The sequence below is a fragment of the Falco biarmicus genome, chromosome 6 (genome assembly GCF_023638135.1).
Source record: "Falco biarmicus isolate bFalBia1 chromosome 6, bFalBia1.pri, whole genome shotgun sequence".
Lineage (NCBI taxonomy): Eukaryota > Metazoa > Chordata > Aves > Falconiformes > Falconidae > Falco > Falco biarmicus.
This window is the reverse complement of record NC_079293.1, coordinates 6,585,648-6,610,665: the sequence shown is the minus strand read 5'-3', so window position 1 is coordinate 6,610,665 and position 25,018 is coordinate 6,585,648. Positions and strand designations below refer to the sequence as shown.

The 25,018-nt window shown below is 42.8% G+C and overlaps 1 protein-coding gene across 2 annotated transcripts; it reads right to left on the bottom strand.

Moving 5' to 3' along the window:
• Positions 1-372: 372 nt before the first annotated feature.
• Positions 373-25,018, bottom strand: TBX18 (T-box transcription factor 18). 2 transcript variants are annotated; one of them, XM_056342499.1, is made up of 8 exons: positions 24,553-24,998; positions 23,588-23,843; positions 21,925-22,026; positions 18,844-19,015; positions 12,166-12,333; positions 10,912-10,976; positions 7,143-7,237; positions 373-4,680 (listed from the first exon to the last, which is right to left on the bottom strand). In XM_056342499.1, the coding sequence occupies exons 1-8, from the start codon at positions 24,824-24,826 to the stop codon at positions 3,956-3,958; spliced, it is 1,857 nt and encodes a 618-aa protein (XP_056198474.1). In that variant the 5' UTR covers positions 24,827-24,998; the 3' UTR covers positions 373-3,955. The 2 variants fall into 2 exon arrangements, with proteins under 2 accessions (XP_056198474.1, XP_056198473.1); XM_056342498.1 differs by having other exon boundaries at positions 375-4,680; positions 23,588-23,771; positions 24,559-25,018.

Below are 25,018 nucleotides of genomic sequence, written 5' to 3'. Positions count from 1 at the left end.
TCTGAAAAGTGCAACAAAACAGCAGCTTCATATATGAAGCTGGTACATAAACCTCTAAAAGTAGCTACTCTTCAGCCTTTTTAAACACTTCGATAGACTAATTTGATATATTATCTTTACAGAAAAAATATACCCACAGAACCTGTGAACCACTTCTGCTGATAAGTTTCTTCTGTTGAACTGCTCATGGTATAGACTGGCTAGCATTAATGCCAAACACTGTCCGTGATTTTAAAGTTTCTCCTGTTGTCCTCTGTTGAAGCAGAAATGAGCCCTCTTATGGGTCTGATCAATCTATTCCAAAAAAGGCTCTTCATTAAAAACAGAAGCTTTCATTCTCTCTTGAGGCCTGATACTTATGATCAAGCATTTCATGCCTACTTCTCTTGCCCTAATTCTGGTCATTTGCAACAATGCTGGTGTTAAGTGACTATGAAACTCTAGTCTCTAAAGTAATCAGAATTCCAGGCCCTGTGCCCTATGTCACATGGAATCATTTATTGCAACACAATAGGAAATAAGGCCACTACGCATAACAGTATTTCAGGCGGGGAGAAATTTTGCTCATTGCTGGGTAACAGTATGTCCAGCTGATTCAAGGTTGTATAATTGTGCCTTAGGAATCAATGGATTTTTGCATTTAGAATAAGCAGAACAAAGATGCAATATCCAAAGTAAAAGCACAAAGAGAAAATATGCAGGGAACCGAGCTCCTGATCACATGGAAGGGCTAACTTCCCAGATCCAGCTGATGTGGGGCAGCTGATCTTGGCAGCTGGGATGAGCTGGGCTATGAGGAACCAGCAAAGCTCCATCACTAGCTAATGAGCCCAGCAAGCTGCTTGGTCCCTTCTTCCCACATAAAAACCTCACAGCTCTGCAGTCAGTCCCAGCATCTTCTTGTACCCAACATCTGTTGTGACCTTTACATACAAATGACCGGAGAGGTTCAACAGCAGATGGTTAAACTGAACCATGCAAGAATTGTGGACTAGCTGGATCACTGCAGCTCGACGTATTAAGTCTTTGAATTTCAGAGCTTACCTTAGAGTCAGTTCCTTTGGTCTCGCTGAAGTTGTAGAGAGAAAAAAAGAAGGCCCAAGTTCCTCAGATTTTCCAAATGTAGAAAAAAGTGTTTGAATACACACTTTAATATATTTTCTGTGGCATTTTTGTAAAATACAGATATATAATTATAGATATAATGCATATATAGCATTTACTATATTGATAAAAAGCTAGTCTTTTCACAATGACACACCAGTAAGTATTTACAGTATGATTCAAATTTTAAGGAACAAATGTTCCAAACAATATTGTGTGGTTATATGATAAGAATAATTTGAGGAAAAATAAGAAACCAGTTCTAAAAGACTCCCAGACGATAAAAGTACATACTCTTGCCAGGAGCACCTCCACGAACATCCACGCACAACCCTTTTTTCTTCCCCTTGAAGTAACGTGCATGATTTAGCTCTTCCACATTTCTACCTAGTCACAGCCCTTAAGATGACATGGATAACGATCTTTATCCTTTTTCAAGTATACATTAATTGTACCATCCTTTCCATTTAAAGATTTGTCCAACGGCAACATTTCAAAGTTTTGACTAGAGCAGGAATTACTATACACAAGTTTCTTGTTAATTTATACCAATAGACCTAGGACAATTTACATAACTGAAAATTTCTCCATCTTCTATACATCTTAGAACCATTTCACAAATCGTTAGTGTTAGGTTTTTGAATAGTGTTTTCAGCATTGCAGGTCTTTGCTAGGAGGTCTGCCTCAAGGGACACTGCAATGCCAAAACTAGCCACAGACCTGAAGTACATGAATGCTCTTTGTTCTCCTCATATATGAACACTACCTAGCCATTCACCTGTAATGTACTGTCCACAGTACAGCAGATGTAAAGATGACCTTAATCTTCAATGTACTGTCACCCTTTCCTGTGAGGCAGAGAAATGCCACTATCACATTTTACAGAAGAAAAAAAAAAAAATTGATAGAAAGGCTGAGCAAATTGCCCAAGGTCACTTGGGAAGTTTGAGACAGCGAAGAAGCAAACGCACATCTCTTCAACTGCATCCTCTTGTCCTTCCAGCTTTCAATAAAAACTTTCTACGTGTCTTCTTTAACATAAAAAAATATGTAACTATTAGAAATAAAGTCTTCTCCAGGCACAGACTTGAAGACTGCTGTGGCTTCTCTTCTATTCCCGAACAGTAAGAGGAGATAGCAAAAGGGCTGTTTCTGCATGTATTATCTACATCCCACTGCAGAAATAGTAGCTGCAATGAGTCTTCCTTAAAGTGGGAGGTTTGCCAGAAAAGACACAGGAACTCTTAAGAAACACAACAATTCACCTTCAACAACAACAAAAAAATCTAACAGAGAAAAACGTAAAATCTGAAAGGCCTTATTCTCCTTCAATGCTGATGGAAGAAGCATTTTCAACTACATTTGTACCCACTTTATAATGCCTTTACATCATCAGCACAATATAAAGGAGGCTTAGCATACTGCTGAAGACAACCCGTTCTCTCAAGCATTAAAATCTGTTCTACAGCCTCCATGGTTCAGCTCTGACAGGCGGGCAGCTGAGAGGCAGCTTTCACAGCAGGACTCATGTGCACCCAGGCTGTGCAGGTGCAGACGAGGGCACAAATTTTGCCACGTCAAGTGTCTCCCCATGTTCTTGTCACTCTGGAGAAGCCTGGTCAGGAACACGTTGTGATCTGCATTCTTACAAGTGCCATTTAAAACCAGAACTGGGAAGGAAGGGAACCTCTCCAATTCCAGGGCAAAAACTGACTGAGAAACAGAGCAGCAGGGAGGCAGCTACAAAAAAGTTCTGCTTCCAGAAACACTTGTGGGCAAACTGGGTCATCTGCCTAATTGATACAGGCAATATATTTACGAGATAGTGAGGATGGAGGACTTTTTGCCCTTATAAAAAAAACAAACGAACAAACAAACTCACACCCAAAACAACACACACACAAATGGATAAAACCAACAATGGAATTTCTCATCCTGCTCACTTTTTTTTCCTACATCAAACCTGCATTTTCCTTTAAAAAAGTAAAAATACAAAAACAAAGATACATTAGAATATCCTACTGTCCAGTAAATGTCTTATAGGCAATATTTATGGAGGAAAAAATGCATCAAGCCCTTCCTTTGATAAAAATGAAGCACCCCGAAGTTCATTCTGTACCAAGGAATGCCGCTGCTTCTGCCGTTTGTTTAAATTACTCCTATCACCACAAATTGAATATGCATTATTTGTCTTCAAATACCTAATCATAAATCTAGACTCATGCTGAAAAAGAAGAAAATCCTAGTGAGAATGCTGTGCTGTTGATAGACTAAAAACAGCATATCCTGAGAAGGCAAACTAATCTTTCCGTTTACTTTGTAAATAATCCATTAGCTAAACTTCTATTTTAGGCTGGATGCTTGATGCTTAACACTTAAAAGTCCAAATACCCTTCATATCCCTTGTAACAGAGAAGAAACTTGTAAAATGCCTTTGGTGCATCAGCTTATCATTCTACGAATGTTTTAAAGAAACTCACTAGTACTATAGGAAATGTAAGCGGGCTTGTTTGTGTTGTTTAATACTCCAAGTGTCATTTCATTCTTTAAAGGGGTTAGAACAGAGGAGGGGGAAAGGGGAGGAAGTCTTACTTAATTTGTTGCATATGTCTCAACGTGTTATGCAACTAAGTGTATTATACCAGAAAACTAAAGCAGTCTGTGCCGCAGCAAACTCTGTGTAACTCAAAATACAAGAATAATCTGGCCACAAGCAAGTCAAAAATTCAGTGAAACTTCCTCTCATATTATATATACACACACTTTACAAGCTACATCGAGTGTCCTTTCATATTCCAAAAGAAATACATTGTAGACACCAAACATACTGTACTTTTACTTAAAGGCTTCATCAAACCATATGTGCAGACACTTGAGAAGACGAGAGTGTTAAGCTTCCTAGGGTCCTAGAGTCAAAGAAATTCTGCTGCCCCCCACTGCTAAGTAAGTGCACTCCTTCCACGGGGGGCAACATCTGCCGATCCGTCATGGTTCCACTTGGCGAGGACCCCAAGAAACTTCCTTGGGAAGAAACAATTTTCTCAGGACTGGCAGCCAGTTTAGGGGATGTGGAAAAGTTATATCCATAGAGCGCACAGGGACTGTGCAGTCTAAACGTGTTGTAGGAGCCTTGGTGGGTTTGATTAGTGGTAAAGGCATTGCTGGATGGGGATGGCATGATGTACTGGAGCTGTGGAGACATCCCTGAAATCTGCATAGATAAGCCAGTCTGCGGGCAGCTGAATGCATCCCCATCATTGCCACCCATAGACATATTCACAGTTGTGCTACTTGACACACCAACATAGGAGGGAGTCCTCGGGGGTGCAAACGTCTCACTGGTTTGGTTTGTGAGCCTGTTGTAGGTTTCAGCCAAAGAAGTGCTGTATCTGTTCAGGGTCAAGCCTGAGCGGGCACAAGCTGTGTAGTCAGCTGGAGCAAGGCTACAGAGCTGGCTAGTGTTGGGACTGAGGTGGAAGGCTGGAGATGAGCAAGGGGAACCCGGTAAAAGGTGAGGATGGGTAGATGGCACTCCACTGCCAGATCCCTGGAGTAAAGTAGAGGAACCTGCATTTCCTGGAAGAGAATATTACAGTGTAAGCAGCACATTGGGAAAGGTTCACCTCCTAAGTGACAGATCAAGGCCTTCGTCTTTCATAATAACCCTTGACATGAAACACAACCCAAATTCATTCAAAAAATGAATGCTTTTGCAACCACCACTCAATACTTACAGCTCCTGCCCAAAAGGTTAACTACTCTTTATTTGATACTGGAAGGAAATTGCGTGGCAGCTAAGAAGCAGCCAAGTGAGTACCACATCACAGGAAGCCTTCTTCCAAATGACAGATTTTGTATTGTCTATGCTTTTGCTACACACTGGAGTGTCTTACGCACTCTGTGCCTGACTGTCACTGTCAGAGCACCAGCTAAGGAATTGGCTCCTCAGCTCAGATGATAGAGGCTCCCACAGTTCAACAGCTTCAGGAAAGTTCACAACTTCAGAACAAAATTTCAGAACAAAACTCTTCCAACTTCAAACCAAAAAAAAAAAAAAAATTGAGAACAAAACTACAAAACAACTTCAGAAAGAGTACAGGCTGAGTACTGTGCACAGCTGCTTCCTTTCTTGAACAGGTAAGTGGAGGTTTAGGTTTGCAACAAACTGACTGCAAACTATCATTTACCAATACCAGGACATTTTACATGACAAATACCAGTGCTGAATGCTCCTGAAAACGCACTACTTGCTACAGGTGAGGCCTTTCCTCAGGACTGAAAGTTTCCCAGCTGCAAGAAACATTTTCTTTTCTTAAGGGATTGTTATCTCCCCAAAAAATGAGTGTAGAAAAACTAATTTGGGCCTTTCACAGTCTCCCAGGTGGAAGGCACTTAACAAGGAAGACTCTCCTGTTTATGAATCACGTTAACAATCAAACAGTTTGATGCTGCAAAGAGACACACACTGTCAAACTAACAGGTTTTCACGATAGGTGAGCTAGTACAAGGAAAAATACATTATTAGTGAACTCTGCCTGCTGCTTCTTGCTCTGTTGACAGGACACCACAAGATCAAAGCACAATGAGACAATGCCACATTCCAGAAATCCTGGTGTAAGGCATACTTATTTTTCTTCCAGTCTGCATCAACACCTCTGCTACCTGAAGACAGGAACTTCCAGCATTAACAACCAGGACAAATTTCTAATGGGAACCTTCAACAAACCTCTAAACCACCTTACTGTCCAAGGTATAGACTAAAGATTTTGCCAGGATCCCAGCTCCCATCCTCTGAACATCAACAGTAACTTCAACAAGCTCCTTAACCTCAGGCAGCAGTAGAAAAGGAAACGGAAAGTTCATGGCAGCAGTTCCCCTGCTCTCAGTGCGGCTACATATAAACAGGGCAACACGGCTGGTCTGTCTCCTAGATGGATGAACTCCGCAGTGAGTTGCCCTTGAGTCTTACACAGTCTCACAAGGTATTTCAGGTCTGATGCTGACTTCTCATTACAGGTCTTTCTTATGAGGACTGTCCCCCAGGCCCATACTCCACTCAACGCTCTGCCAACCCTCATGAAACATATCTATGACTTGGCACAAAACCTCCTTTTTAACCATGATTGGGCTAAGTTGACAAAAGTGATTTTTGCGTATTTCCATATTTTCTGGATTTTTAGTCCAAAGGCAATTAATGAGTTTGCAATGCATTATCAAGAAAACAGGTAGGATGTTGGTAAATTTTTGTAGCAGAAAATGTGAATAATCAGAAGCATTATATCAGGTTTAGTTGGGAAAAGGCTGAGAGGTTTTCTATATGCATTGGCATACTGTGGAAATAAAGGAACTCAGAAAAGAGTAAAGAGACACCCCTCTCTGCCCAAACAGGCCAGTTAAGTATCTCGCTCCCTCACAGCACTACCTATACAATGGGGGAAGTGGAAACCAAGAGGTTACAGACTGGGGAGTAGGAAAAAGCAAAGTGGAGAGGAAGTCCATTTTTTCAAGCTCTAGGATGCAGATAAAGTTTGTTGGGACTTTTACTGAAAATCTTTAGGTCTTTAAGAATTAAGAAGGCTTTCCAAGGAAGATACCCAATTAAGATTGCTACTACTTATTCATTACTGAAGAGGACATTTCTTCTCTCATTTTCTTTTTTTCACTCAAACACACAAGTAACTCCTATACTGGAGTTTGGATGTGTGCAAAGGAAGTAATCTATAAATGATCTCTACCTTGTGTATCCAGTCAGAACATAATGCTAAGGAATAGGTTGTTCCATCCTTAAATAACTGACATTCTTCTCCACATGTGATCTGATTTATCTTTACAACCTACCAGTTTTATTGACACAGTGGTTAAGTTAGCATTAGTTTTCTAACAGAATAACTCTGATGAGAGGTGATGGCCTACACTGGGGCTGGCTGGTTGCTTTTTCTCTGCAAGTGATACACTTACCTAGGCTTTTGTAAAGCATGATGGGTGAAGCTTTATCTTCATGCATTTTTGTTTTGAAAGAACACAAAGAAGACCATTACCTTGTTTGGGTATCCCAGGTATATCTTCAAATGTAAGTGTCCTCAGTGAAGGTCTCCAGAAGGCGTAAGACTCTACCAGAGCTTCCAGTCCCATTCTACTTAGAACCAAAACATCACCATGTCATGAAAGAAGGCTGTACCTTGTCACATGTCTCTGGGTACTTTACCTCAGAAACGTATAAAAATTAATAACATTTCAGGATTACTCTGAAGTTCATTTTGCTTTTTAGAAGAGTCTTGCATCCCTATCCATAAGATCACTGTGATACGCAGCCACTGGGCTGGAAGCACACAAAGAGTTTCTGAATTCCAGAAGGCTGGCTCTCTGTTTCAATGGTTTTGGCCTTTTGGGGAAGGTTGTTTGAGGGGAGAGACCTGGCTAAAATGACACTGAATGTTTTCCTAGTATGATATTTCTTTAAGAGCAACAGCTCTAACGGCCAGAGGGATGATCTCCTATTTCTGCCTAGAACAAAGGTGATCCACTAACAGCTTCTGTTAAAATAGGATTACCAGTCATTATTGACAAGTTGGAAAATCACATGATGATCACATGATTATAGCATGAGCAAAGCATGGGTGTACTTCTCTGTTGCTACTAAAATGTATAAAGCAATGTTGTGCCTTGGTTATTAAGTGCTGAGCAAAATGCCTTTAGAAACTAAAAATTTTGTCATTTTCTTTCAACACTATTGTGACAAAATAAAAATAATTGGATAGACAATTGTGGCAGACAGTATTTGGAAGAATCTCTGTTTCCTGAAGGTATAGGCTTGTTTGCTTTCTGATATAATTTTATGAATAATGTACCTCAGAGGTACAATTTTGTGGTTATTTTTGGCTGCTGGGCCCCAAAGGCCTGTTAAGTGTCAGCATCAGGCACACACGAGTGCTTGCCTTTGAGCAGCAGCACTCCGTGAACTCAAATTATGCAAACAGCCCAATTTGAAGCTACCAGCATGTTCTGCTGATACTGTTCTTCCCCACTGCATTTCCAACACGATCACAAATGCGTGTGAGGAAACATTTAGAAAGTATTTTATTAGCTGAACCTGGCCTAAAAAGATAGGCTTCATTTTCTGCTGTTATGGTGAATTTTCATTTCTAGTTAAAGCAGAGATAAAAGCCACCTCCTGGAGGAGTGTAGCCAAGGCGATAATTTATACAAGATGCCTTTGAACAACTTCCACATTTTATCACCACCCTAATTTATGCTATCAAATGGCCAAGTTTATTTAACAAAACAGTTATTTTTTTCCTGAAGTATTTAAAGGGAGAAATTCTGGTCCTTTCCTGAGTAAAAGTTTTTATAGGGTCAAACTTAAGGCCTAACTGAAGAACGAAACTATTCTCAGCACATAAATTCCGTTGCACTTTGCAAATGCACAGGGAATGCTTTTAAAAGGTGAAGCTACTGATTTCTGTAAAAGAGCCTGTGGGACTGAAGGAGAATGACCTGAAAGGGAATATTTTTAATTAAACAGAATTTTTGCATGCAGCACAGCAGAATGAGATAGCTGCAATAATTAAAGCAATATTGAAAAGTTGGATATAATGGTATCACAGTATTTTTATTTTACATTTTTCTTGCAGACTAAAATGCCTTGGTGATAAATACACCAGCTAGAACAATGATGATAACAGAAACTTAACATTTCATTTCAATATTCAGCAACAGAGCAAATTAATAATCAACTGTGTAAACCAGTAATTTAAATTAAAAAAGAAATTTTCCTTGACAATTAAAAAGCTGAGCTGCATTCCCAAACACACTTATTCGGTACCACACAGTCTATCAAAGAAAACAGCAATACTGACTTCAGTAACCCAGCATCAATTTGCAATGGACAAGAGTTGGCAGTCACATCTGCAACAAGTGTGTTTGTCACAGTAAAAGCATTTAGACTTCATCCCAAGCCCGTTCCAAAACTCACAGAGGCTGGCACTTCCTACAGGACTGACCTCCTAATCCATTTCCATAAACTGTAACTTTCTTTCCATTAAAATACCCTGCATTTTTTCTAATGCCTGAATCAAACACTCCTAGAGCCGAACGAAAATACCCCTCTGGATACCCCCAGTCCTGCGACTGGGTTTGCATGGCTGCAGATGCAGTACTCTTACCGCACACCGTCCTCAGGTAATACCAGGGCTGCCCCACCATGTTAAACGCAGTTCAGAACTGGTTTCTGTATGATTCTTTCCTCTCTGTTTTCAAGGGCATCTTCTCTTGTTTCATATAACGCTATGGAAGAAATTCTAACTCCACTTAAACTCAGAAGTTTCAGAGGAGTCAGCGTTTCACCCTTCTTAGGAGGCTCCTTAGTACTTATTTTATAGCTCTCCAAAAAGCATGCATAGCAGAGACACTGCCTACGGAGAGCTGTCACACTTCTCTGCCAAGTACACACAGCATGTTTTGCTTTTTCAGTCACTGCATGTATCTGGAAGTTACTGCTCACTTACTTTCAAACTAGAAGGCTACAAAGGAGGACAAAACTTTATTTATGCCAGTGCCTGGATCTTCTCTTCCAGGCCCCAGGACAGAGCATGGCCAATTGTTTCTTGCTAGAAGACAAAAATCTTAGAGAGCAGCAAATGCACAGTGCAAACTGAAGATACTTACAGTGAATTCCTGTAAATTTTTACAAGTACCCTACCCCTTCTATAACTGTTCATCTTCTAAAAACTACTCTCATCTACTGCCCAGTCTCAGCATTTAAATAACTCCGGTGGAAGCACAAAACAGGCTTTAATGCTGTAGCCTCCGCTAAAAGAGAAGCTCAATAAAGCAGCTACCAAAAAAATACTCTCTGAGCATTCCTACCAGCACACAGTCTGCTCCCCTCTCTGCAAGGCTAGATCATAAATATAGCAGCTGTAGACACCAAACACAATGTGGTCACTGGAACTGGTGTATAATATGCACCACAATGAAATGCTGCTTTTTTTAGCTGAAACGGTTTAACATACAATTCGTAACAGGCTTAAGTATTTTGCATTAGACAGTCTTTGGATAAAATACCTCATCATTACTGGCAGCAGGGACTAGACTCAAGTCTCCACTTTGCACTACTCAGATTCCCTATTGCTATTTTGAAAGATTCATGGATCAAGAGGGAACAAGCAATTAATCAATCCGACCGCAATGGAAGAGGTGGAAACCAGGCTCATTTCAAGGTCACCTATAGCCTAGTAGGAAAGGCATTCACCTAGGAAGTGGATTTAAAACTCCTTAGGCTAAAGAGCCACTTGAAGACAGGTCTCCCACCTCCTAGGTGAGAGTACTAAACACTAGGTTACTGCACGAAACAACTTAGTTTCTCCCCCTTTAAGAGAAAACAACAACCCAATCATCCATACTAAATGCCACTTACATGCAAGAGAACCTGGACTTACAGTTTGACACTGCTATCTGCAATTTGTGTCTCCAGACAGAAGAAAGAGGAGATTTCAGGAGCAACCTGAAATCACAGACCTGAGTATGCACTAATTCCATTTGCACCCTTGATGGTATGCTGCTGCTTCCACCAAAAGAAAGCTTGAGTACATGAGTCAGGCCAAGTGCTAACCTGTTCTTGACCTAGATGGTCAGAAGAGTAGGAATGGGAGCCCACGACAGAGAATATTACTGGGAAACCTAAGTGGTCCCTCAAGGCGTCCGAGTCCTCAGGCTAACCTGTCTGTATTTACAGGTATTCCCCTCAATCAGCCTTCACAAACCACTTCTGTTAGCAGTAACAAACCCCCCTCCTTCCCCAACACCTACCTGTTCCGTCCTGAATCTCTAAACCCTTTGGCGAATGGATTCCTATCAATCTTCAGACGAGTAATCTGTGAGTATGATTACAGAAATTATTACCTGCAAATTCAGCTAAGTAACACACAAAATGACTCTCCTGACAGAATTAAGCCTACAGTGGAGTAGAAACATCTTCACATTTGCATGGTTTAAAAATGGCTGTCCTGAAACACAGCAAAATCAGGGCCAGCCTTCTGATCGGTATTTTTGCAAATCCCCAGAGAAGCTAGCAGGTATTTAATGCTACCAAATGGCAGGTTAGAATTCTTGAGAAAAATCTTCTGGCAAATGTCATTCTTCACCTCAGTGAGTATACTGCTTAATTGCAATAAAATGTATATTAAATTTTATTTCTGTACGGGTTAAGAAGTAAATGTGAAAAAAAGAGATTATCTCTAGGTTATTATCCTCCTCAAAAAAACCCCAACCATTCCCACCTCCACCCCCCAATACTTGTAATTTATTTAAATAAATGGGATAAGCACCAAATAATTATGTTTCAGTATTTACACGGCTCTCCTACTCTTCTGTAAAGACAGCAAGGCACACATAATTTCCCCAAATGTAGCTCAAATAACTTACGTGGAAATGAGAAAAATTGTCACAACACTAACTACAGTGTCACTATGTATGTTAATACTTTAACCAATGGTAGTAAGAGCCAAACACTGGAGTCATGCTGTTTACTTTTGACTTCGAATCTGTGTGGATCCAGATAAATTGCAGTTACTAATACGTGCTGAATGTAGTTGATGAAATGACTGCAACTTTCTTCAGACCTCAGCCTCTCTGTTAAGGTCCTGACAGTTTTGAAATCACTGGAGTCAGGAATAAAAGTGCTGTAAAAATTCTATCCAGACATGTGTCTACACCTAAAGGTACAAAAACACCTTTAGAAATTAGATTGCTCTTTGCCTTATGCTTCACGGCTGTATTTATAATTAAGACACTATTAACTATGCTAATTAGAGTGTGTGATCTCCATAATAAGAATGACTTTTTACATGCAGCATCTAGCCCACATAGCCTGATGTCTCAGCTTTAGCCTCCAGGCACTGCTGCAATACTACTACTGAAAGCTACTTGAAATATAAACAAAGTTTACACAGTGCTTTTTAACAAGTGATATAATAAAAGCATGCATCCTCTTTTCTTCTGTCTCGTACTTCCCTGGTCTACTCTGAAAAGCCTGTAAAGTGCTAAGCAGAAAGCCGAAGTTACCTGTTGATTTTGGTATGCTGTGACAGTAGTGAAAACTGTCTCTGGAAAGGAGAAGGCTTTCACCCCTTCTCCTGAAGGGATAGGCTTGACAGGGGACAGATCATCTCCACAATCTTTTCGGATGACATGGACACGAGGCTGATATTTATGCATAGAGTGAAGAATAATCTATACAGTCACGAAAGGAAAAAGATAACATTAGAAAGGGCACCCTGCTGTTTCAGGACTAATAGCTTTTTGGAACAGATTATGGTATGTGTTTACCGTGCCACTTACTGGAAATCAAATGTTTTCTTTAACCTCTGAAGGTTCTTATTACAGTAGTCTAATCCCTGTGCATTTATGTTATTGCCAACCCTAAACATTTAAAAATTACAACTCAAGAGCACCAAATTCAGAGACTAGCTCAAACAAAAACAAAAAAAAAAAAACCAAAAAAAAAAAAGGCACGAGTGAAGTCCTGGTCCCACTGCCCACTGGAATTCGGCAAGTTTTGTCACTTTTTTCCTCTGGACCCTCGATTTGATCTAACAGGATTAACAGCAGCAGCAGTTGCCTTTTGTTTTTGGAACCTTCGGGATATGCTCAAAGCAATATTTTTCCTGATATCCCGAAGGCTGGAAACATATCTTGTTTGGAACATGCGCTGAGACTCTCACACTCTGAAGAAGCAGAAATACAGAGTAATATAATACCAAAACCCAAATTTTATGAAGTGTTAATAACTCTAGATCTGTAATACAGACAATGAGTAATAAATACACAAACCCCTCCCAGCATACAAGAGCTCAATTAAGGATAAATGATAAAACGAGAAGTATATGAACTCAGTGCATAAAATTAAATACAAATACCTCTTGCTATTGCTCCCAAATTTGAGAGGAGATTTAAAACACAGAATTTTTCCTCTATTTTACTCCATTTCAGCTAACCACTACTAAAATAGAAGATTTCAAGAAAAAAAATAATTGGAAGCTCGACTATTATTGTTGGAAGGCCGAAGACGTTAGTAACCCGATAAATAAATAGCCCTATGGCTACTGGCCTGTGGAACCACTAATCAACATTCAGGGGAAGCTTTTTAATTTCCTGCTCCTTGAGTAGCCTCAGAACGTACATGTGCTCAGGCACTCAACAAGGCCCCTATGCCAGACATCGTGGAAGTTCATTCATCCAAATGACATAGAGGACATTACATTCGTTTGGATAAACTAGAGTTTGGCTAGTTTAATACACTTGGTCCTGGCCAGACGACATGACCTGGGCTTGGATAAGCCAAGTTTCTGGATAATCAAGGGGTTTATTAGCCTGTAAGTAAGGTTTTGACAATGACATCACAGACTCCAATTAATTTGCTCAAGGAGTGCCCTATGGATGTTCTCATATGAAGCCTTTTCCCAGTTTCTGAAATCTTGAACAGAGCAAGATTTTTATCATGCAAATGTATATCCTCTTTTATAACACTTCTTTCGGTTCTCCAGGGGCAAAGACCTACAAAATGAAAATGCAGGGAGGATCGCACATTCCTGACCCTGTTTTTCTGCAAACACCCAGCAATACCAGGAGAGATACTGGTGCAACAGAAAAAAGAAAAATCCTCAAGGAAAGCTCTGTTCCACTGTTCAAACCACCGTTATTCTGTGCCTTGCATTTGCCTGGGTGCCCCTGAGTGTGCCACGTTCGGCTCCCACCTGGATTACTTTACCCCACCAACTCTGCAGTGCAAACTACCGCTGCAGATACGGCGGGTTTGACCATACGCAACGATAAGCCAGGCAGCTACCAACAGCTCTGCCCACGTATCAGAACAAGTAAAGTCACACCAGCGTGGAGATGAACACCTCCTACTCCTTATCTAGGTGGCTATTACAGCTAAACTGATCCTTGTTGTCTCTTAAGAGCAACATGGCTTGGCTCTGTGCTATACTGAAATTTTCTGTGCTGGCACACTGTTAGACAATTAGCAAATCCACAGCAAGAAATATTTTTTTCCTTGATTTCATAAGATGCCTTGTACAATGGGATCTTTGTTAATGATCAGGATGCTGAATTCTAAATAAATAATACATAACTGCAGAGCCCTGGTGAATTAAAGAGCAACACTATGAAGACAGGATATAAAAGGAGGGGCAGATGCAACACCCACTCCAAAAACCACTTAGCTCTATTACTCTAAGCATCACCTAAAGCTACTGTGAAAAAAAAGCTGAGGAAAAGGAGATTCCAGCTTTTCATTTGCAGTGCTTGCACATTTAACAGCACGGATGGGATCTAACAGTTTAAGTGTAGAAGCAGCAACTTTCCCTTCGTACCCTTAAAAGCCAACAATAAAAAAACCCAACGAGAACAAGTCCCACCAAATGCCAAACATGAACTGGCACTACTTTCAACTCACGGTTGAAGAGTCTGCCTCTCTCTACAAACCCCTCACAGGGGAAGACCAAAACACTTCATGGGGGCGTAAACGTTTCCCACCAAAAGAAAAATTACACTTTGACCACAGCAACTGTCAAGACATCGCTATCAGTTGGAAGCGCCACAGTAGGGAGACCACAGGTAGGCAGCAGAGCAAGGCAACAGCCCGGCAAAGCAAAGGTGACCAAAGCACCTGTGCAGACACACAAAGCTGGGTTTACCTTTGCAATGTGGCTTTTGAGAAATGCTGCTGTGATGAGGTCTCAGAGCTGACCATGAGCTTGGGCACCAACATGGCACAACCATCACAGCCAGAACAAGCGAGAGGCCAATACTTTTTCGCAGGGGAGATACCAATCCTCCAGTAGCTCAGCAGTGCACAGACTGCACAGTCACCTCCCCACCACTGGCATGGTCCTCATCTTGCTGCTGTGTTTGCCAAAAATCCTCCTTTCATCCTCCTCGCAAAGCCCATGCGTTCAGGCTTTCTGCAGTCAGGGAAGTATGTGGGGCCGAGGAGCATGGACTCCCTCTTCACAAAGACAAAAACTGCAAGTGCAAACGCTGATGTTTCCCAGCTTTTCGTTGTGACAAGCACATATAACTACCCATTGACTGTAAGCAGAGCTCACTACTTAGAGCCAAGTCTGGGCAGAGTAACAGTGCGCCTCTGCTTCCAGCCTCACCCCACTTTCAAATAGGAAAAAAAAAAAAAAAAAATCAGCCACCAAGGAACAATTAGCACGCTAACAGCCTCATTTTCACTAAAAGTTAAAAGATGTTCCTCTGCATCAAAAAATACTCAGTTGAAAAGCATGGAAAATAGCATCAAAAATACTCTCCCCTCCCCCCCCCAAATTCAGATTAATAACTGCATCAAAATAGAAAAATCAGCCAGCTCTAACCAGCTAGAGGGAGAGACTGCTTTTACAATGCAGCACTCACTACACAGATGAGAGATGCATGAGAGCCGTTAAAAAAGAGCACCGAGACCACCCGCTTCTGTCAACTGCAAAATGCAGGTTTACTTTTTCTTAGCATCGAAACTCTGATGAAAGACACAAATGCCGCAGTATGTGTCTTCACGATGCCATCAGACCTTAACACCTCTGTAAGCACACCATCTTTCCAAAGCGAATTCACCGTGGGACTCCCTTTTGAGATTAAAAACGCACAAGGGAAACATTTCCTTACAAATTTTGCTTGATCTCCTCAGCCTGCAAGTGGAACTCATGTATCAGAGAGTGTCCTACGTGCAGATGTACTTCAAAATCTCTCTACGGAACAGCGCTATAAAATTACGTTGTCACAAACTCCCACTCAAAATACTGATGAAAATAGCAGCAGGCAGCAAGGCGCCCGGAAAGCGTTCGAGCAGCAAAGCAAGTTGTCTTAGAGATGGCTGATCTCCTTTCACAAGAAGCTAATTCCAGCCCAACGCAACGCAAGGGGAGCTGGCTGCCATGAACTATTACCGCAATATAAATACTGCACAGGAATACTACCTTAGCATCTGTTTACAAATACCACCCCCATTTCCACGGACATGGGCCACTTCTCTCACTGATTCTGAGAGTTAATACCCTGGAATAGGATAATGGGCTCTGGGCTGATCTCATGAAAACTCCCTACCTCAAAGCCTGCAAGATCAAAACCTAGCCCTGGGATTTTAATACAAAAACTCTGCAAATGCTTACACCTCTGAGGAGCACGGCCAGAATAAAGGAACAATTTCAACAACGATTAAAGCCCCGCAATTAGACAGCATGAAAAGCACACCCAAAGTACAACAGCAAAGCCCAACACTGCTTGAACTTCTTGGGGGAACAACGGCAGAGTGTAGAGACCCCACTAAGGCTCCTCTGAGCCGCTCTGCCTAAGCAGGAGGAGAAAAAAAACAACTTTCTAATAATCTAAAATACACCTCATCTCCCATACAGGGGTGGGAGGGTCAGAACACCTGATGTAAAAACAAATATTTGAGGGACAGTGCAGCCTTGACCCCTAGATCTCCTAATCCCCCATCCCTCACCCGGTACCCTCTTGAGAAAAATGGTTCCTTCCTGCTTATGAGAAACAATTGGTTTTTATATTCATCAAAAATATGATTATTCGTTTTCCATTATTGCTGGAGGCATTCAGAGGCTACATAGCTTTTTCAATACAGCATTCCACACTACCATAGCTTTAAAAGAAAAAATGTACCCATTGGAAGAGACACTTTTCTGCTTTCTGCTTTTGCCTTTTCTGGTAATTATGAATGACATGTTTGCAATTTCCCAGATTTGAGAAATATGAAATTATTTTACAGTCATCCTTCTTTTGTCCTTTTATTTTAATACTTAAATTTCCATTTTGGGGAGGAGGGGTGCTGCCGTAGCTCTGAATCGGTTCAATGTGTCTCAGATCACTGTACTAGGGCTTTGCTTCACTAGTTTCCAAATCCAAACACTTAACTAAAGACCAGAAAATTTATATCCCCCCACATTATGAATAATGGTGTGCAGTGTACACTACACAGGTTTCAGTGCAGAATAGAAACAAAGCTAAGATCTGGGATGGAAAAGTACAGTAATATAATTCTCTGCATAGCCGAGATTTTATCACAGGGCAGTTTTCGACTGCAAGTGCTTGGGTGGACCACAGTACCCACGTATCGCCCCTCTGAAACGAGGGAGTAGAAAAACCAGCTGGCCTGCTCTCTGTTGAAAAAGCGACATTTTACCCATTTGCATCCACTTCAACTTTTTAAAGCCCTTACAATAGACTCAGGACTCAGAGAAAGCAACTCCCACTCAAGAAGAGTCACAAATACACAAATGTTGGGGAAACTAAGGGAACTACTTGTGTTAACCTTCACTCAAATGGACGCTGCTGAATGAGACCCCATAACTAATTCTGGAAAGAAGTGATAAAAAATGTCCTCCTTACAAGCCTAAAGAAAAGCACTGCTAACTTAAGAGATGTGAATACCCTCACGTTCTTTTTAAGGACGAGTGCAATTAAATTATGAACAGTATTATATGAAAGAGAGGCTTTTTACCCTTGTTATCACATTCGGTAGCTCAGTCTAGCCAGTCTCCCGTATTCCTGCCTCCGTAACATAAACAGTTGTAGCTCCTGCACACGTTAATCTCCCTTGCAAACACAAATGGGGGGGAAAAAAAATCTCATACCTAAACTTGGAGTATGTATTGACAAAATATATGACTTAATGTCACAGAGTTACAACCACACCGAAAGATGCATGTAGTATCTTTGTACTCTGTGCCAGGTACGTTTCCTTTCACTCCCTTCCATGAAGGAGAAAGTATCCTGGTTAATACATCGGGCTACACTAAGGACAATGGAATCCACATCCTGTCTCAAAACTCGCCTCCAACATCTTAAAACTCTGCCACTTGGAACTCGATGCTCCTTCTGAAAGGAAGCCAACATTTGCCATTTATTACAGGATTTTTCAAAATTAAAGACTTCACCCTGACTAAAAACAATTCTCATTTTTAATTATTTCCTAAGGTGTCAAGCAAAACTATTTTAGGCATTGGTGGAGAGATACTGGCTTACATCTGTCATGTTTCAACAGTTTTGAAGAGAAAAGGAAATATTAACATAACACATTTTGTCACATTAGATAATGTCATAACTAAACAATTTAGAACTTGCAAACAGAACACTCATACTGCATACGTCTTCGCCAGTTTTTTCAGAAGTAATGAGCCTCAGCTGTGAAAGGGTCTTGCTTCATAAGGTATGTAATAAATCATTATCGGAGCGAACCCAGCTCCCATGTTGTTCGTTTTTGACTGCAATTCTTAACACCTCATGGGATTTCACACAAATGTTTAGGTTAAGAAAATAGTTAAGTGTATTTTTATTCACATGAAGTTATTACACACTATTAATGTTTCTTCTAGCCGCTTGTGAATTTCAGCGTCCTTTTTGATCGGAGCAGAAGTTGCAAGCAACACACTCAGTGGGAAAACACGAGAGCAATTCTGCCCCTTCGTATTAGGCAATTTAGCCTTGTAAATTCTTACTTTGCAGAAGGAGTTCTGTTTTTGAGGGGGGAGTAAAACAGCAGGCTCTAATAAGCAGTTAATTATTGGAGTAGAAAGTAAGCAGATTTTAGATCTGGACACTTAAAGTTCCAAAACAGCTTTGAAAAGTCAAGCCTATTTCTGGCACCCTGAAGCTGTACGTCAGTCCCTCAAGGCTGAGCAATGTGCCTACATATAATACTGCAGAAGAGCAAGTACTCACATGCCCTTGATCATCCAGCTCATTATTGGTAAGCTTCAGTTTGTCAAAGCTGATCACTTGTCTCATCCACGTCTCCCCAGAGGCGGGTGAATCAGGGTGAATGTAAACACGAGGTGGTACCGGGGAGTCAGCATTACCAGCCACCATCCACTTGGAGCTATGATAAACATACCTATAAAAAGAAAACAAATACCATAACCACAAAACCTGAAATAATTTATCAGACCCATTCAGTATTAATAAATTCGGGCCCATACATACAGCAAGAACCCACCAATTAACAAAACATGAAAGGGCAATAAACGTGGGGGGGTTTAGTTTGAAAACATAGCTGTGGTATCTGCAAAATTAAGGTTTAAAACCATGCTCTGGTCTAACCTTAGTCATCTTAAAATCAGGAACAGTCTTAACACTACGCTTCCACACTGAGCTTTAAGCTGGTGTCAGTTCATTGATTGCTACAGCTCTGCTCTGAATAAGCATCAGCAAACAGGGAAGAATCTGGTCCTTCATTTATCAAGTCGAGTAGTGATTCCATATTTGGAAGATTTAACATGTTGAGTCTAATACAAGAGTCTATAAATAAAGCTATTGAAGGGAAAGAACATTATGATTGGGAAAAATAATGAAACTATGTCAAACTATGCTCTTGCTATTTCTGCAAGACCATATTAATTGTCTTGGATAGCATTGCAGAAAGGCTTAAAAATGAAAAAACACAGCCCATATTTCTTTTGATAGGCCAATGCTGACAATGTAATTTTCTAACAAAAATAGTGCCTGCTTTGGTAGAAAACTTATTTTGAAAGCAGACACTTCACAGGGCAATTTAAAGCACACTAATTAACACCTTCAAGGTACTTTTTTCAAGTACAGTAAAATTCAGGTAATCCAGCTGTATTTTTTACTAAAAACAAGGCAGACTTTATCAAATCATATGTTTGCACAATTCAGTTCCTTATTAGAAAAAGCCAAAAGACAAAATGGGACATTAAAACAAAATGATCCAATACATGCATCACTCTGTACAATTCATATCAAGCTGTACAACTAAGATCTAGCATAGTGGTGAAACTCTCTCCTGGAAACAAATTATCAACCCCAGATCCCACAGTCAACTGTTGTACCATTTTTCATTTATGTTATATTTCTTGGTTTATACTAAATACATGCTTTCCCTACAAAAGTAAATAAAGTCACAAATACACATAACAATATATTGAGCAACAGCTTAAGCTTCCAAGTATTTACAACAAGGTCCAATTTTGTTAGAAACCTAGACCTAGACGTAGTTTTCTTCATTTCCATCTAGTTTTGCTATCTTCTAGGACAGCTAAAGACTAGGCTCCATGTGGCTGCTATTGTATCTTTCAAATGTAAAGATCTCGAGGCAGTCTGTGAAGCCACATGAGCAACTAAAGTTAAAATAACAGCCAGCAATAAAAAAAAAATGGATTGCACAGTGAAGAATGAAAAGCGGCATCAAGTAAAACATGCAAAACATTAATATGGGAAAGGAAGAGGCGTGGTACTACAACCACGAATTACAGAAATTTAAATTTGCCAACGAAGAAAATACTGCCCTTCGTACAACTTCTGCAAGTGACTTCAGTTATCTGGGCATCACGTATCGCACTGGGCAGACAGTGCAGCTCAGTATGACCGTATTTTTTTTTAATGAAATTATGTTTAATGAACTCATATCCAATAGAACTGTTTTTTACTGTGAGTATTAACGTTTTTATTCAATTTGGAATAATTACCTCACTTTATAAGAGTTAAGGAATTGCTCAGACCTTCTAGGAACTGTATGTTTAGACCGCGAAGTAAATGCACATGTGCAACAGAAAGCAAGAAAAAAGGGCTTTCATTTGAGCTGCACTGTACTGGTCCAAAGGAAAAAACATTTCTTCCCTATGGTACAGTCAGAAAAGCCTCTCATAACTGCACGTACTGGACATCCTCAGCACTGGTACCTGCACCTGGTTGAAAACCACAAAATCTAAAATGGTCCTAAGAAATGTCTTCTACACCACACGAGAAAAGGACAAAATTGCAGTCAATGAGGTAAGGACATGCAAAAGCCACAGGGCAGTGTTTGCTTAGGAAACCAGGCAGCATTCCTGCAGAACCAACCTTTTAGTCTTAGTCTGAAATATTCCTGGTTCTACAGTTAAATCTGCAGTGGTTTTCCCTACATTATACTAAGTATAGGGTTGAAACAATCAAACCAGCAATTGGTAAGGACCTGATCCTGCCTCCACTATACTACTTGGCCAGGCTCCTCCTGGCTACTACGGAGCATGGGATCGCATCTGTAAAGTAAGACCTACAAAACGCCTACAACTGACAATAACTGCTGCGGGCCCAATCCTGCAAACATTTCTACAAAACCAGTGGTTTCAGCAGAGTTCAACTAGCTCCCTCAAAACACGACTGCCCTCAAAACACTAAGTGTCAGCACATAATCCTTACTTTGAAGTGTTAGAAGAGCAACTACTTTTGTTCCTCACATTATTCTTCAGACAATAATGACATTAATTCTTTAGAAAACAGTAATTAGAAACATTACCCTTTTGTGAATCTAAGTGAACAAATATCTAAGTGATAAACAGCTTTTAAATTACTTTATATGATCAGTTTGAAGTTTGATCAAGAAAGCTTACATGCCATTGAATCAGACATCCATGCTATTAATGTTATTAGTTAATGTTAATGTCGTTTATCACTAAGAAAATCTGCATTTTCATATTTATTTGTTGATCTGAAATAATTGCCAATGACATGATAAGGAATAAAATATGGTAATATTTCCTGACCGCACTTAGAACTGAGAGCCAAAACCTGAGCATCTGCCCACAGTGCATATGCAATATAAAGCAAATGCAAAAAGAGCCTGAACAGAAATTGTAGTTGGTTTTGCATACCTAGCACAATTTTATTTTTTTTAAATACACTGGGACGAAAATAGGAATCTTCAGGAGAGTTAAACAGGAGCTTCTGCTAATTTATATAGTGTTAATGGGTTTTTTCCAACTGCCAAGCTTGCATCGTATATTTATTGCCTTAAAGTCACCATACCTGTATCTTTTGTTATCCACTGGCACAATATCCATAGCAATATAATACTGCTGATGTGGGTCTAAACCTGAGATCTTCACTCTCATTGCGGGAAACATCCGCCTGAACATGGAAAGAGAGAGGTCATTTTTAATATGAAACAGACTCGGGGACGGTTGTTTAGGAAAGGCAACCAGTTCGTGGGATTTTTCTCGTTCTTCCTTTTAGCCTACAGAGTCCTTTCGGACGATTATAGTTACATAGCCATGAAATGGCCCATTCGATATGTCAAAACAGATTTCTAAAGTGCATTTACTCGAACAATGCTTCGTATGTTTTGGGATACGCTTTGGGAGTACAGCTATTACCACATCATTTCAACTTTATTGTTAGACAGTAAATCATTCGGGTTTGAGACCCGACTTTCGCAGTACACGCATTTAAAGCCCGTTTGAGATATTAGCTGGAAATCTATTTCTGGAGATGTGCAAACACCTCCTCCACCCAGGAAGCCAAATACTTACAGAAACGCAAACTGCCACTGAACTTTCAACCTGACAGCAGCCAACGGTGCTATCATTTGTGTAGCAGCAAACTTGGAAAGCTAAATCCACGGTGATACAATTGTAACACCGCAAAGAAGCAGTTATACAAGCCAACGTGCCACGCTGTAACCCAACAATATGGTCTTTATTGAGACGGGACTTCCTGTCTGCAACTTACTAAAGGTGAAGTGCAAGAGCTACTCTGTCTTTGAAAGGTATAGTAAAACTTCTTTATTGAAAGCAGAAACGAATCTACGAGGTAATTTTTTTTTTAAAAAAAAAGCAACAAAAACACACACGCACACACACACAAAAAAACAAAACCAAAACCGACAAAACATTCAAGATTTAGATCTTTCTGAGGAGAAATCGGAGTAATTAAGCGATGCGCTGGTTTTAGCATATAAATGCACTTTTTAGCTCACGTTCGGCATGCCTTTGATCAAGAAACTTCATTGTTGAAGGAAAAAAAAAGGGGGGGGGGGGGCGGGGAAGAAACGTCCTAGGGACAAGCTGACTGCAAGCTACTGAAAGGTCCTTTTCTGTATTTTATAAACCTGAAAGCCATTCCAGTTTATTCAGCATTTGCTGCCGTTCTAGAATACATGTATGTGTGCGTATATACGTATAAATCAATTAAAAGTCGCTACTGGAAAGAAAATCCCCATCTCCGTTATTCCTGCACAAGCAGGAGGGCAAGCCTGGCCGCGGTTAACTAGTTTTCGCTGTAATTTCAGTGCACCTGTGAGATAAAGCAGAAATTCCCCGGCCGGACCCTCTCCAGACAAACGTTGCTTTGTGCCGTCTGGGGCTGCATTTCAATCATTAATAAAGCCCCTCTGAAAACGCGGACGGTAGCATATGGATCGAATAAAATATGTTTTTGTGATTTCTAATAAGTTCAGATACTTTGGTGCTACCCCAGGTTGTTACCACCCGCATTCCCCTGGAAAGGGGGACGCGCTTCCCCTCGGAGGACGCGGCGCGCCCCGAGGAGCAGGACGCCCGCCCCGCCGCGCGCCCCCGTGCCCGCCCGCCGCCGCCACCTGCCTCGTAACCCCGGCGTCCCCGCGCCGCCCGCTTTGATGTGCCCGCCCGCCCCGCACCTCCCGGGCGGCGGCCCCGCGGGCGCCCGTTACCTGCCCGCCTTGGTGATGATCATCTCGGTGCCGATTTCGTGGAAGCGCTTCCAGAGCTCGGCGCCCTGCAGGTCCACCCGCGGCGCCTGCGGCGTGGGCAGCGGCGAGCCGGGCCTCGAGCCCTTGGCGGAGCCGCCGGGGGAGGCGGGCGGGGAGGCCGCCAGGAAGCCCTCCTCGCAGCCGCCTGCGGAGAGAGCGGAGAGCGGGGGAAGCGAGGGGGGCCGGGGAGCGTGGACCTGCCGGGCGGGGGGGCTCCCTCAGCCCCAGCCGGGCCCCGCCACTGCGCCGGGCCCGGGCCTGGGCCGCGGCCTTGCGCACCGGGACGGGGGACGACCCGAGCGGCGAGAGCGGCTCCCCGACGCCGAGCTCGGGGCGAGCCCTCGCCGGTGCTGCGCCGCGCCGGGCCGGGTCGAAGCAGCGAGCGGCGGGTCCGCGGTGCGAGGCCGGCGCCGCGTTTCGTTTGGGCGCGTTTAGCGTGACCGCTGCCGGCCGCGGCCTCCTGCCCCCGCGGCGTGAAAACGCGGTCCCGTCCGTGTGCGGTCCGCTACGGGCACGCATACACGTCTGCTGCGTGTGTCTCTATCTACGCGCACACAGCTGCCCACACACTCGTAGCAGTTACACTCATACATGCACTGTACAAGCGCTGTTCCCCCTCCTCGCAGCCCCCGGCTGTTGCTCCACCGCGCTGCGGCACCGCCAGCCCCGCTACAGGCGCCCCGCTCCCTGCCGGGCCGCCGGCCGTGCCCCGGGGCGCGCCGCGGATTCCAACCGGCAGCGCCGGCAGGAGCAGGCACCGGGGTGCCCGGGCCGTGCCGAAAGGCAGAAGGAACAACGTGCAGAGAGAGCGCCGGCTGCGGCTGGGGGAGCGGGGCGCCGGGGCCCGGCCGGCGGAGCGGGCCTCCCGGCCGGCAGTCGTGACGAGAGGCGGCCGCGGGCAGCGGCGGAGCGCGGAGCGGAGCGGCACTCACCGGCGGGGGCGCGGGCGGCGCAGCCCAGCTCCATGTCGCCGCAGGTCCTGCCGGCGGCGCCGGCCACCGGGGAGCTCTTGGCGCAGCAGCCGCTGCCCCCCTCGTCCTCCGCCGCCTCGTCCTCGCCGCCCAGCTTCCGTCGCTTGAGCTGCCGCGGCGGCGGCTGCTGCTGCTGCTGCTTCTCGGCCCCGATGAGCGCCTCCACGGAGAAGGCGTGAGCCTTGAGACTCATGGTCGTGCCGGGCGAGGACCGCCGCTTGTCGGCCATGCCCGCCCCACTACAGCCCGCGCATCCAGGCGCGCCGCGGCCGCCGGCACCGGCACCCGCGCCCGGCCCGCCGCGCCGGCCGCCCTCCCGTCCTCCCGACCGCGCAGGCAAGGGGCTGGGGCTTTTCCTCCCCTTTCTTTTTAAATCCGAGTTATCAGCCAAGTTTGGTTGTTTTTTTTTTTTTGGGGGGGG